This window comes from Pseudophryne corroboree, chromosome 7 (genome assembly GCF_028390025.1).
Source record: "Pseudophryne corroboree isolate aPseCor3 chromosome 7, aPseCor3.hap2, whole genome shotgun sequence".
In the NCBI taxonomy this organism is placed as follows: Eukaryota; Metazoa; Chordata; class Amphibia; order Anura; family Myobatrachidae; genus Pseudophryne; species Pseudophryne corroboree.
In genome coordinates, this window is record NC_086450.1 from 123,300,900 (window position 1) to 123,316,654 (window position 15,755).

Genomic DNA, 15,755 nt, shown 5'->3' on the forward strand with positions numbered 1-15,755 from the left:
GGATAATCTGGCCCTGATTGCCAAGGTAGCTGGTGAGGACTATCAACAACAATAGTCATCATTGACTATGACTAGTCTGACGGCTTCTTAAATAGAAGAAGTCTTACCTCCAAGGACTATGCTACCTATCATAAATGGTCTTCATAGTTACAGTTTTATAGGAGCTAAAAAAAACAGATTGTGCTATAAAAAGCACATTCATTTCTTTATTTTACACACACACACACACACACACACACACACACACACGTTTACTGCGCTTGGTGTAGTAATAAGAATAGTAAATTGATTGACTACAGTATATCTGTGTTTGCTTGTACTCAGTGAATTCACAAGAGACCAACTTAAACTATACACACACATTAATTTACAAATGGTTTTAGATCTAGCAAAAAGGCAATATAGATAGGAACTGGTTCACAAAATATCCACTGAGCTTCCTGCAAAAGTTAGTGACACCAGTAACATTTCAAATAAATTTTCTTTCAGTAATAACCTCGCAAACATTTAGCACAAATGAAAACCGCAGTGCAATAAAAAGGATCAGTCAATCAGCCTGCACGGCACCGCTAGCGGTTCAATATTTTATCAACGTAATTTACACTTATAAGGTAACCATTAGTAACGATATGGTCCCACAGAGCAGAAATAAGTTCAGCTTAGTAGAATTAAACGCGGCTCTCTGATCACTGGTGTTCAGTAGTAGTTCAATAAATTGACAATGTAATTTGCACTTATAAGGGTAACCAATGATAATGATATGGTCCCGTAGAGTAGTGCTGAGTTAGGCTTAGTGGAAGTAAATGTGGCTTACTAATCACTGGCATCCCCGTGTAAGGTGAAGTCCCAACATTAAATTGAAGCCACACAAGCGGGGTCAGACATTGTATGAGTTACCCTTCCGGGCTGACACTCAGCGTGAGTGTGGAGAACACAGTAGCTGCCGGCACTATTGTTGGCTCAGATGATCTGTCCTGGCTGGCGGGGATGCTGTAACTCCAAATGCCGGGATGGATATTCAGCCGCACGTAGCTGGGTACTGGTATCCGTGGTAGAATGCAGAGTGCTCAGGTTAAAAACAGGTTCCGGTTAGGGATGACGTCCAGGGCTGCCATCAGAAATTGTGGGGCCCGGGACTGACAAAATAGACAGGGCCCTCCCCTTCAAAAAAAAAAAAAAATTCTGCTGCACCGCTTCAGCCCTATCTGATGTCATACATTGTGCAGTTACATATGGGGGGAGCGTTCCGGACCTGCAGGAATGATTCACAGAGTGCTAACGCACAGGGATGTCTTGCTTTAAGAAGTCCTCCCTGCACATAAGCCCGCTGTTGTTGTACACACCTGGGGGTAATTCAGAGTTGATCGCAGTAGCAAATTTGTTAGTAGTTGGGCAAAACCATGTGCACTGCAGGTGTAACGTGCAGAGAGAGTTAGATTTGGGTGGGTTATATTGTTTATGTGCAGGGTAAATACTGGCTGCTTTATTTTTACACTGCAATTTAGATTTCAGTTTGAACACACCACACCCAAATCTAATGCTCTCTGCACATGTTACATATGCCCCATCTGCAGTGCACATGGTTTTGCCCAACTGCTAACAAATTAGCTGCTGCAATCAACTCTGAATTACCCTCCTGATGCAGCTCTCCAGGTATCGGCGGTAGGAGCAAGGGCTGGGCCCCTCTCTCTGTAAGGGCCCGGGACACCAGTTCCAGTAGTCCAGGGGCGTGCGGTGAGGTAAATGGCTCAGGAGGCACTGGCTAGCACCAGAGCTAGATTTACACACAAAATATGAGCCAAAGGGTACATCTGGGCATTATACACAGGTGCAGCAGCAGTGGCGTCACAAGGCGGGTGCGGGGGGTGCGGCCCGCACCCGGGTGTGACACCTGGAGGGGGTGACACCAAATGTCAGCTCCTCCGTAGTGACAGGAGCCAGGTGCTGCAGTGTGAAATTCCGCTACAGCACCCGGCTCCTGTCATAGCAGAGGAGCCGACAGCACACTGAGACCGTCTCTGGGGGAAGCCCAGCATCTCCGGAGATGCTGGGCACGCCCCCAGAGTGACGATACCAGTATCCCCGTGAAGCCACGCCCCCTAGCTGTACGGCCACGCCCCTTTTTTGCCGCGATCGCGGCAGTACATCAGGGGCGCGCACCGGGTGTCACCACACCTGGTGACGCCTCTGTGCAGCAGTATAAACTCCTGGACATTTGGTGAGTTTTGATCAGAGATGTGCGGAAACGATAAGCAGGTGAGGCACTGCCTCACCTGCCATAGACTTTTCACTCCTGAGTTTTGGCTCTAAAAATGATTAGAATAATGCAAAGAAGATATTTCAAACATATTCTTTGTATTTTTCATATACTTTATACAATCAAAACTCTGATACAAATGTACTGTAAGTATGACAGGAGAGGCTCTGCCTCACCTGCCTCACCCCACAGCTCGTCACTGCCGTAGTCCCCCCCCCCCCCCCCCCGATGGCTGCCCTGATGACGTCAATGCGTTTCATCCCGTTTCATCTCGGGACTTTCTCTTATTTTACATATACAGGGAAATAAAGAGCTTGTGCAACAATGAAGACAGAGGGGTTGATCCAGCGGGCTCGGTGGCTTTCTGCACTCGCCACAGGTTCTATTCCCACTCTATGGGTGTCGTGGACACCCATGAATGGGAATAGTTCCTGTTAGTCGGCATGCCGACCGGTGGGCTATTAAGCTTTTTGGATCTCGGCGTCAGTATTGTGACTGTCAGGCTCCCGACCGCTGGTCACATAACCGCATCCCGTTTTAAATATAGTCACATACAGTTGTATCTGTCCCTTTGGCTGAGTTGCCTAACCTTGTTATTTCAAGAGCTAGACAGCACAAATTATGTCTGCACCACCTTAACGTTGTCATATAAACAATACAATATCATTATATATTGCACTTTCAGAAGAGCAACCCTAAAATCGGCCATACTCCCAAATGAGTTAAAAAAATAAAAATAAAACATTTAATGCAAATATTCTTCACAGTTTATCCTGTACTGCGCTCATTTAGAGGGACCATAGCAGAGTTTTACAGAGCATGGCGTTTATCATGTTCTGGTTTTATCATTCTAAAGCATAATGCTATTTTTTCTTCTTTATATATTAAGGATACCCAGACATTATATACTGCTTATCTCAGAGCTGTGTTTTGCTCCAGGGGAAACGTGCACTATGATATACCAAAAAGCATTTCTCCTAGAAATGATCCTGCCATAAACGAGTTAGCTGAACATATCTCAGCTTTCTTTCCATTTGTAAGCCCGCAGGCTATAAACTGCGGAGACAAGGGTACTGGCACCAAAAAACTGTTACACTGTTGAAAAGGTTTTAATTAATGATTGTTCAGTCTCAAGCAATAGGCAATTAATGAGGAAAGAGGAAATGTAGAGAGAGGATTGTGAGCATAAGTATCATAGACATAAGGAAATATAAACATTTTTTGGAATAAACAACTATGATTAACACATGGATTATAGGATATGTGTTAAATTCCAACCCATTTAAAGTTAGTACTTAATAATGGGCAAATTTTACTAAAGGTGAAAATCATTACTCCTATTGCCAGTAAAAATGTGTGTTCTTGCTTGAGATATGACTCACTTCTACTTCGACCAATACAAGAAAGTGGTTATAGACAATGATAAACCTAATAGTGTGTGAAGATAGCTTCCCCATGGTACCTGTTCTGTTATAGCTATCCCAAGATGGTGATAACACAAAACAAACAAAAACTCATCAATAAATGCTACAACGTTCAGTGTGCGTGTCTTGTCTTGTCTTGTCTAGCCAACTTCCTCCCCTATTCACTGAAAAGTGCTTGCTACCCTATAGCAAACACTTCTGAGCGAGATCCAGCCACCCTGGGGCAGGTGTCGTGTGGTTTCGGCTGGGTGAATTCATTTGGCAGCAATTGAATTCCTCCCTTAATGTCCAGTCATGTTGGCACTTGTGGTTCTTCACAAAGGAGTTGCATGCTTGAGGGATGAATTTGGAGAATTAAACTATTCACAGGACTGTACATACTTCTGTATTGATCAGGTTATTTGATGATCAGTCTCCTAATTATTTAAAAGGTTTAAAATTATTTTGACATGACCATACGACAAAGATTGGATGAAAGCAGAGGTTGTGTGAGTGTACACACTCTACCAATGTCGGACCAGCTGGTAGGTCGGAGGTTAGGAGGGATAAAAAATTGGACAAATGTGTACCCAACTTTAGACCATTAAGTTCATACCAATCTGAGACACAGATGCACATACTGAATAAATTAGTTGGCAGAAGATTCACCAAGCAGCTTTCATATTTTTTTTCATATTTTAAATATTCATATTTCATATTTCACCAAGCGACTTTCATAGGTAACTTGATTAAGGTTTGCAATCTTTTCAAAGCTATAGATGCAGTACCTACCAGTGTAAGTTAAGTACTTTTTCGGATACACTCTCTTTGTGTTTGTAGCTTCTGCAGCTCTGTTTATGTAACTGTGTTCCACCACCTGTTTTGCAGATTACTCTATGATATTGCTTATTAAGGCAGGAGCAATGTCTGGCACCAGCACTTATCAGTCTCTTGTCAGCAGGACGTTTGGAGTTCCTGGATATCTGACTGTATCAGCTCTACAGTTGTTATATCCTTTTGCTGGTATGATTATTTTAAGTGATATCATTTGAAGTGAAAAACTATATTCACACTGTACAATGAGCTTTTATCTCAAAAGTAGACTTTTGAAAGGATGTTTACACTTTTAAACAAGTGGCTTTCATTAAATATATTATGCTCAAATAAATATTTGCTGACTGCCGTCAGGTTGGTAATGCGGAGATACTAGAGCATAGTTGCCGACGGTGGCAGATTTTACCTATGGGCTGCAGCCCCCCCCCCCCCCCCGATAAAATCTGCCACCTCATTGTCAGTGAAGCCAGATACAGTTTGTGAGACTGCACTGGCTACACTGTGACTTGCAGTGACTTCCTATTGGAAGTCCTACCTGTCAGTCACAGACACTACAGGCAGTCTCATTGGGAGGTGTTTCCTCCCACTTGGACTGCCAGACCAGGCTGCGATTAGCAAAGAGCTGTCACTCCCTGCCTCGTCAGCCCTAGCTGGCTTCTATGGGCTGCAACCGATGCAGTCCATAGAAGCCGTGAGTTTGCACATGCGCAGTACCGTCACCACTACTGCACATGTGCCGGTCCAGGCTTCTGTGAACTGTAATGTACAGATGCCGGGACCCAGCTGGCAGCAGGGACAAGGGAACAGGGACCCAGCGGTGGGGACAAGGGAGCAGGGACCTGGCAGCATGGCCAGCGGCTCCTCCACTAAGGTAGGAGCCGCCGCTGGTCACCGATGTTTGTCTAAGAAATGTGTAGGGAATTTGTGAAGGAATGTGAGGTCAGAGATGGAATGGACTTTATGATGTGACTTGCATCATAATATCACATTGTGGAACAAATTGCATCATTATTTTTTTATTACCAGTTATTTATATAACGGTCACATATTCCACAGTGTTTTACAGAACATATTTGGCAATTCACATCAGTCCCTGCCCCAGCGGAACTTACAAACTATATTCCCTATCACACGTACATGCACACTCATACACACTAGGGTTTTGTTTTTTTGTCAGAAATCTTATGACCTCAGTGCTGTGAGGCAGTAATGCTAACCATTACACCATCCGTGCTGCCCATTATCAAGCTGGCTTCCATCACTTCTCGTTCTGACCCATCCTTCAAGGAAGCTCTCAAGCGATCAGTATAATACTCAAGTGGAGAAATTGGTCATAGCAATGAAGCTGTTTCTGTCAACCATTTCTTTAGTACATTCTATAACATATAGAATGAATGAAAGGTGTTTAAATCTGCTATTGTATAATGGGGCTAATTCAGACCTGATCGCGATCAGGACTGAACTGCGCATGTGCTGACGACGCAGTGCCCCGGCGCATGCCAGACAGCCTACTGCTGTCTTAGCCCTGTGAACGCCTTTGCCTGATTGACAGGTATAGGTGGTCGCTGGGCGGGAGAGGGCGGGCCGGCGGCATTTGGCCGCCGTTTAGGGGGCAAGGAGCGGCGGCTGCGTGATGTCACACGCGGCCGCTGCGACCCGAGCAGCGACAGGTAGTTCCCTGCCAGTGCGCAGGAGCTGCGCTGGTGGGGAGCTACTCTACCAGTACAAAAGCATCGCCACTGTGTGGTGCTTTTGTACTTGTGCAACGGGGCAGGGCCTGACATGCCCTGTGCTGGGCGTGCCCCCACATGTCAGGGAAGCTGATCGTAGCTGTGCTAAATTTAGCACATCTACGATCAGGACTGAATCACCTCCAATGTTTCTGCACTGTATTTACATTGTAGTTTACTATTACTACATGCTGCTCTTCCACCAATGTGGAGTTTGACTGTGGTGGCACACCTGTCAAACTGTAATGCATGTGTCCTAAGGCGAGCTCAGGGAGGACAAAAAACTCCCGTGGAGAAGAAGGGCAACATTTTGAAGCACTCAGTCAAGACAAATGTTTGTCAGGTTTTGTTACAGATGTGTCCTCCAATGATGCCACGACACATACGCACTGGCACGCGCATAGGGGCAACGCTAAACCCCGCTAGGCTGTATACGCTCGCACCCTCAACTTTCCTATGCAATGCATTTGGATTGCGGTGTGTAAGCGCACGCACACTGCCCGGAAAGTCACAAGTCATGGTGCGTACACATCGTGGTAAGGCTGGATAGGGACACACCTGTATACATGTACTCCTTTTTACTTCTTTGTACCACTTCTTCTACATGCTACCATTTCAGTACTACCATTTCTATCCTGATAGGGATCCAGTATGATATCCCGGCTGACGGGATGCCAGCGGTCTGAACACCGACACCGGCATCCTGACAGTGTAAATCCCGACAGGGGGAAGATAAGACTGCTCCCGCCTCCCCTAATCCTTCCTCCCTGCAGGTCTCCAGATCCTGTCAGGATTCCGGTGTCGGCATTCTGACGTCTGACAGGATTTTGACGTTGACATTCTGACTGCCAGGATCCCGACAGCCGGCATCTTGACCACATTCCCCTGCTAGTGATTATTTTATTGCAGTTTTCCCATGCCTTTCTAACCCAGCACTAAAATCTATTTCAGCGATGGTCAGCTACAACATCATAACAGGAGACATTTTGCCAAAAATATTTCAAAGAATTCCAGGAGGTGAGTGCATTGTTATATATTATGTATATAATTTTCTGGTGTATTTGTCCTTTTTGTAAACAGGGGACTTGTCTTCCTTTCTGGGGGGGCAGGGAGCATCACCTGATTTTCGGGAGCCTCTAGGCCAATCCAGGAGAGTAGGCAGGTATTCCCTAGATTCACTCAGGGAGTCGATGTTTCCCGGATCTATGCCGATGCAGCGAATGTGTACACAGTTGTGGGCAACTGCGAAGGATCTGGTGGGCTTCTCTATACAATTCCCGGTGACTGTTACATTATCATATTTTTGTATATCTTCTGAGTCAAAAAATTGCCTTAGCATACAACTATGAATCAGGCCCTATGTACTGTGAGTTAGTACCCATCTCCAGTGGCATCACAAGGGGGATGCGGGGGGTGTGGGCCACTCCAGGGTGTCACTCTTTCAGGGGATAACACCAAAATGCTGACTCCTCCACAGTGAGTAACAGGAGCCAGGTGCTGCAGTATGACATTATCCTGCAGCACTCTGCTCTTGTCACACCCCTGGATTGAGACAATCGGGAGCTTCCCCCGTGAAGCCACACCCTTTTAGAAAGGTCAGTGGAGCTCCCATGAGGACACACCCCTTTATACAAAACCACGCCCCTTTTCAACCACAGGTGTCGAAGTTGCACTCAGGGGGACTTTTCTTGGACACATCGAGTGTCACTCACCCTGGTGCCACCACTGCGCATCTCTACATGTATTAGTCAGAAAACCCCAATGTGTCTCAGCAGATTCTTTAATTATGGTTAGCAAAATGTACTCACCTGTGGGGATTAGGGATATCACCAACACTTCTAACTAAGTGTATCCCTACATAATGTTAGCCTGCACATACAATATTTCTCAAAAGTTTGTTTTATGCAGACCTCAATGAAGTGATAAAGACCAGACATCTGTATAAGCACAAAGCTACAATGAGGGGTCCAAAGAACTGAGAACATGCACACCAGGGTTAGACTTGGGCTAAAAAAAATCACACTGTCATATAAACCAAACCAATACACTTTGTGTATAATCCTGAAGCCTACATCTTTTGCACTCAGCCTACTGATGTCTCAGTAATGTGGCCCACCTATACTGGCAAGCCATTTACCTGTTTTGCACAATTGTATAATATTAAGAGACCTTTTTCCAAATGCAGGACTAGGAGACTGATTGAGCAGCTGATATGCAAGTCCAGACCAGCTCATTCTCTAAAGTCCATCAGTTTCTGCCAGCGTAGCCAGATTACTGCTCCATGCCAGGTATACACAGAATACCAGCAGTCTTTCAAATTTGTATTATGTTAAATGCTAATAGACTTTATACTTTTAGAGAAATGTAAGTTAAAACCTCTTACCATCCAATTCTGTGACTTCTTAAAATTAATCAAAGTGAGATATCCCTGTAAAGCTGGGTACACACTGAGCAATACTGTATGTCGCCTGATCCAGCGTATCAGACAAACATATTGCTCAATTTGGCGCATATCCGGCAGTGTGTATGCTCGATACGCGGGTGCTCGCATTTGCTGTACATCAAACCTGACGATGTTACTAGCTACACCATGTACGCTAATGAAGTAAGGAACAGTGATCATTCCGTCCTTCATTATCATCGCTCAAAGTGTACCCAGGTGCACCCCAGGGATGTGCGGTGAGCTAAATAGCTCAGGAGGCACTGGCTAACACCAGAGCAAGATTTACATGCAATATATGAGCCAAAGCGTACATCTGGCCTATGGTGAAAGGTACACCATTCCTACTGTGAAACACGGAGGTGGATCGCTGATGTTTTGGGGATGTGTGAGCTACAAAGGCACTGGAAACTTGGTCAAAATTGATGGTAAGATGAATGCAGCATGTTATCAAAAAATACTGGAGGAAAATTTGCACTCATCAGCACGGAAGCTGCGCATGGGACGTACTTGGACTTTCCAACATGACAATGATCCAAAAACACAAGGCCAAGTCGACCTGTCATTGGCTACAGCAGAATAAAGTGAAGGTTCTGGAGTGGCCATCTCAGTCTCCGGACCTCAATATCATTGAGCCACTCTGGGGAGATCTCAAACGTGCAGTTCATGCAAGACAGCCCAAGAATTTACAGGACCTGGAGGCTTTTTGCCAAGAAGAATGGGCAGCTTTACCATCTGAAGAATAATGAGCCTCATCCACAACTACCACAAAAGACTTCAAGCTGTCATTGATTAAGAACTGGGGTATGTAAACTTTTATTCAGGGTCATTTGGGTAGTTTCTGTTGTCATTATGATTTAAAAAGAGTAAACACAGTTGTTTGACAATAAATGGCTTCACCCAACCACTAACCATGAGTGAAAGAAAAGTTTGTGAGTTATCATTCATATTCTCTGACAAATGGCCAGAAAATCACAAATTCTGCTAGGGTATGTAAACTTATGAGCACAACTGTATATATATATATATATATATATACACACTGTTCAAAAAAATAAAGGGAACACTTAAACAACACAATGTAACTCCAAGTCAATCACACTTCTGTGAAATCAAACTGTCCACTTAGGAAGCACCACTGATTGACAATCAATTTCACATGCTGTTATGCAAATGGAATAGACAGCAGGTGGAAATTATAGGCAATTAGCAAGACACCCCCAATAAAGGAGTTGTTCTGCAGGTGGTGACCACAGACCACTTCTCAGCTCCTATGCTTTCTGGCTGATGTTTTGGTCACTTTTGAAAGCTGGCGGTGCTTTCACTCTAGTGGTAGCATGAGACGGAGTCTACAACCCACACAAGTGGCTCAGGTAGTGCAGCTCATCCAGGATGGCACATCAATGCGAGCTGTGGCAAGAAGGTTTGCTGTGTCTGTCAGCGTAGTGTCCAGAGCATGGAGCCGCTACCAGGAGACAGGCCAGTACATCAGGAGACGTGGAGGAGGCCGTAGGAGGGCAACAACCCAGCAGCAGGACCGCTACCTCCGCCTTTGTGCAAGGAGGAACAGGAGGAGCACTGCCAGAGCCCTGCAAAATGACCTCCAGCAAGCCACAAATGTGCATGTGTCTACTCAAACGATCATAAACAGACTCCATGAGGGTGGTATGAGGGCCCGAAGTCCACAGGTGGGGGTTGTGCTTAGATTGGCAAATTCGCCACTGGCGCCCTGTGCTCTTCACAGATGAAAGCAGGTTCTCACTGAGCACATGTGACAGAGTCTGGAGACGCCAAGGAGAACGTTCTGCTGCCTGCAACATCCTCCAGCATGACCGGTTCGGCAGTGGGTCAGTAATGGTGTGGGGTGGCATTTCTTTGGGGGGCCGCACAGCCCTCCATGTGCTCGCCAGAGGTAGCCTGACTGCCATTAGGTACCGAGATGAGATCCTCAGACCCCTTGTGAGACCATATGCTGGTGCGGTTGGCCCTGGGTTCCTCCTAATGCAAGACAATGCTAGACCTCATGTGGCTGGAGTGTGTCAGCAGTTCCTGCAAGACGAAGGCATTGATGCTATGGACTAGCCCGCCCGTTCCCCAGACCTGAATCCAATTGAGCACATCTGGGACATCATGTCTCGCTCCATCCACCAACACCACGTTGCACCACAGACTGTCCAGGAGTTGGCGGATGCTTTAGTCCAGGTATGGGAGGAGATCCCTCAGGAGATCATCCGCCACCTCATCAGAAGCATGCACAGGTATTGTAGGGAGGTCATACAGGCACGTGGAGGCCACACACACTACTGAGCCTCATTTTGACTTGTTTTAAGGACATTACATCAAAGTTGGATCAGCCTGTAGTGTGTTTTTCCACTTTCATTTTGAGTGTGACTCCAAATCCAGACCTCCATGGGTTAATAAATTTGATTTCCATTGATAATTTTTGTGTGATTTTGTTGTCAGCACATTCAACTATGTAAAGAACAAAGTATTTAATAAGAATATTTCATTAATTGAGATCTAGGATGTGTTATTTTAGTGTTCCCTTTATTTTTTTGAGCAGTGTGTATGTATATATATATATATATATATATATATATATCCCAGATGGGACTGGCACTCTCCTGTCAGGCGTCAGGGACCTCGGTGCCTTCTGTGAAGTAGATGCAGGATTCCAGAAAGAAACAGCGGCACTCGAGGATTTGGTAAACAATACAAAGTGTATTCAAAAAAAGATTACAAGAAGCCGACGTTTCGGGGCTCACATGCCCCTTTGTCAAGGTGTGTAACAGTGTCTAGTGTGTGTGCTTACCTTATATCCCCGTGGAGTCCGTGAGTGCACAGGTGTGTGGCCGGAGACGCGACGGAGCCGCCGTACTTCCGGTCGCGGCTAAGTGACGTCATAGTGAGTGCGCCCGTTACTATGGCAACTGGGACGCTAAAGTGCCGTTAGCTGCAGCGGTGACATGACTGGCAACACTGCCAGACTGGTGTGATATAGTGCGAGTGCAAGTTGCTAAGAACAGTGACACTTAGGAGACCTGTTACCTCTGTGGGACTCGATGAGACCCGAGTGTGGGGGCGGGGTCTCATACATCCAGCAGCCACGGGGAGTCCAGCATCCACCGGGTTATACCATAGGCCATGCATCACCCCGCCCCCACACTCGGGTCTCATCGAGTCCCACAGAGGTAACAGGTCTCCTAAGTGTCACTGTTCTTAGCAACTTGCACTCGCACTATATCACACCAGTCTGGCAGTGTTGCCAGTCATGTCACCGCTGCAGCTAACGGCACTTTAGCGTCCCAGTTGCCATAGTAACGGGCGCACTCACTATGACGTCACTTAGCCGCGACCGGAAGTACGGCGGCTCCGTCGCGTCTCCGGCCACACACCTGTGCACTCACGGACTCCACGGGGATATAAGGTAAGCACACACACTAGACACTGTTACACACCTTGACAAAGGGGCATGTGAGCCCCGAAACGTCGGCTTCTTGTAATCTTTTTTTGAATACACTTTGTATTGTTTACCAAATCCACGAGTGCCGCTGTTTCTTTCTGGAATCCTATATATATATATATATATATATATATACATATACACACACACACACACACACACACACACACACACACACACACACACACACACACACACACATAGTGGGGGTAATTCTGAGTTGATCGCAGCAGGAATTTTGTTAGCAGTTGGGCAAAACCATGTGCACTGCAGGGGAGGCAGATATAACATTTGCAGAGAGAGTTAGATTTGGGTGGGTTATTTTATTTATGTGCATGGTAAATACTGGCTGCTTTATTTTTACACTGCAATTTAGATTGCAGATTGAACACACCACACCCAAATCTAACTCTCTCTGCGCATGTTATATCTGCCCCCCCTGCAGTGCACATGGTTTTGCCCAACTGCTAACAAAATTCCTGCTGCGATCAACTCAGAATTACCCCGTGTGTGTGTATATATATATATATATATATATATATATCCAGAAAAGAGGGCGGCACTCGGAGACTTGTAGAAGGTTTCGGGGGTCGCACCTCCTTCTTCAGGAAAACAACACACATTGGTGTGCTGTTTTCCTGAAGAAGGGGGTGCGACCACCGAAACATTGATTAAACACATGCTGGTATGATTCACCTTATTCTACAAGTCTCGGAGTGCCGCCTTCTTGTCTGGAGATATATATATATATATCCAGAAGCTAAACTTTGTACAGCCAGCCTCACTTTTTTTTCGCTTTTCTGGCAGGCTGCTATCTCTCCAAACACTCCGCTGGGCAGCTCCACACAACCCCTCATTTCACAAGCCTCCTCATAGTTCCTGGCCTGCAGCCTGTGCGCCCACCGCCCAGCCAATGACTTCACACATTATTGGACAGCTGAGCCGTTGCTCAGCTGTCCTGCCTGTGTAGCCCCTTACAACCCAGCGCCGGCGTTTTGATGATGCAGAGGGGAGCCGGGACAGCCGTCGCCCAGCTGCCTTCACAGCCTATGGCGGGGCCGCGGCCGCACCAGCGTCTGTCAGTGCACTGGGGAGCCGGGAGCACAGTGCCGCAGATCAGAGATCCGATCTGTGGTACTGTGTGTTCGGCTCCCCAGTGCACTGACAGATGATGGTGCGGCCGCGGAGATGCCACAGGCTGTGAAGGCGGCTGGGCGACGGCTGTCCTGGCTCCCTCTGCATCATCAAAACACCGGTGCTGGCATCCGATCTGTGGAGGGTGGCGGGGCTGCAGGGGGCCCTTTTAAAAAGGGGGGCCTGAGGTACATACCCTCATGCCCCCCCCCCCCCCCTTAATCCGCCTCTGATCTAGACTGTCGTGCAGGAGCTGCATGCACAGCCGGCCGCTGCATGATGTCACTGAGCGATATGAACGGTCATATCGCTCAGTGCGTACGGGCGGCCACAAACTGCCTGGCCCAAGAGGGGAAACATTAGACGATGTCGCTCATACCATGACGCCGTCCAGTGTGTATGGACCTAGGGGGTAATTCAGACCTGATCGTTAGGCTGTGTTTTCGTACAGCGGGTGATCAGGTCTAAAGTGCGAATGCATATGCAGATGCGTCGCAAGGGTACAAAGCGGATCACCGCTCAGCGATGGGCTTGTGCGAAGATCCATACGCATCGGCGTTCGCAAGGAGATTGACAGGAAGAAGGCGTTTGTGGGTGGCAACTGTCCGTTTTCAGGGAGTGTTTGGAAAAACACAGGCGTGTTCAAGCGTTTGCAGGGAGGGTTACTGACGTCAATTCCAGTCCTAGACAGGCTGAAGTGATGGCAGCAGCTGAGTAAGTCCTGGGCTGCGCAGAGACTGCACAAGCTCTGTTTGTACTGTTCTGCTACACATGCGTTCGCACACTTGCACAGCTAAAATACACTCCCCCTGTAGGCGGCGACTATCTGATCGCAGCAGTGCAAAAATCACCTGCTAGCAATCAGGTCTGAATTAGCCATCTTATGATTTTAGGATAGGATAATAGATACAATAAAAATGGTACTGTTTAATTTGTTTTTATACAGTAATTATTGCACTGTACCTTTTGTTGCTTTCAGTTACTCAAGAAAGTATACTTGCTGACCGACGCTTTGCTATCTTGAGCACAACAATCCTGATTACTCTTCCAATTGCACTATACCGGAATATGGAAAGGTTAGGAAAGGTACTGTATATTAAAACTGCTAGACTTTTAGTTTGGACAGTGTCACTTCTTTTATGTCTACGTATTATGGTGGTCATTCTGAGTTGTTCGCTAGCTGTTTTCGTTCGCAGCGCAGCGATTAGGTAAAAAAGCAGCACTTCTGCGCATGCGGCGCAATGCGCACGCGCGACGTACTTTCACAACAGCTGATGCAGTTTCACACAAGGTCTAGCGACGCTTTTCAATCGCACTGCTGGCTGCAGAGTGATTGACAGGAAGTGGGTGTTTCTGGGAGGTAACTGACCGTTTTTCGGGGAGTGTGTGTAAAAACGCAGGCGTGTCAGATACAAATGCAGGCATGCCTGGGGAAACGCTGGCACGCCTGCATTTGTATGCAAAAGGCGTGGCTGGCCGAACGCAGGGCGTGTTCGTGACGTCAAAACAGGAACTAAACAGTCTGAAGTGATCGCAAGGTAGGAGTAGGTCTGGAGCTGCTCAGAAACTGAACAATCTTTTTTTGTAGCAGCGCTGCGAACCTTTCGTTCGCACTTCTGCTAAGCTAAGATACACTCCCAGAGGGTGGTGACTTAGCGTTTGCACGGCTGCTAAAAGCAGCTAGCGAGCGAACAACTCGGAATGAGGGCCTATATTCTATGCTATTTATTGTAATAAGCAGTTCTGGGTAGACATTATTTTATTACTGCATGCTGGTTACAGCCTTAGGGCCTAATTCAGCATGGATCGTTAATCTGAGAAATTGCAGTTGTCTGCAAGTAGAAAGGCACCGCCCTGACAAAAAGAAAAAACGCCCAGTGCAAATTTGCGAATGCATCGCAGATCGCTATACACTCGTAGATGCATACACAAATCCCGGAACATCGAACAGTCTTTGCCGTCTGAGCAAATGTGAGTAGGTCTGAGACTGCCACTAATCTGCGACTGAGATGGCCTGGAAGTGGTCTGTGCTGACATCATAGACCCTCCCCAAAAACGGCTGGCCACGCCTGCGTTTTTTCTGTCACATCCAGAAACAGTAGGTTTCCGCCCAGAAACAGCGGCTTGCATTTACGATCTGTATGCATTTTCTGTTGCTATTACCCCACATACGAATGCTACTCATGCGCAGTTGTTCGATAATCTTCCATTTGTGATTTCTCTAATTAGCGATCCATGCTGAATTAGGCCGTTAATGTCTATGCTTTGTTCCTATATGGTCCTACCTAACCCCACCAATTGGTATTGGCTTACTTTCGTAGCAGTGAAAAAAATCTGTCAGTGCTAGCACTAGTGCACCTGCGTGAACCAGGGTTCAAGCAGGCGCACAAGCGTCCAGCATTCAGTGGAAGATGGAGGGCAGCAGCAGAGGGATCCAGGAGGATCCCTGAACGCATGTCGGACATGCTTATCATAGGTAAGCAGCATGGGTGGG

General features: G+C 46.7%; 1 protein-coding gene across 1 annotated transcript in view; it reads left to right on the forward strand.

Moving 5' to 3' along the window:
• SLC38A11 (solute carrier family 38 member 11) overlaps positions 1–15,755 on the forward strand; it is a 230,073-nt gene that overhangs the window by 8,652 nt on the left and 205,666 nt on the right. The window contains exons 4-6 of the mRNA XM_063933616.1: positions 4,549–4,683; positions 7,176–7,241; positions 14,241–14,347. Of these exons, the coding sequence (XP_063789686.1) occupies positions 4,549–4,683; positions 7,176–7,241; positions 14,241–14,347 (308 nt within the window). The remainder of the gene's footprint in view (positions 1–4,548; positions 4,684–7,175; positions 7,242–14,240; positions 14,348–15,755) is intronic.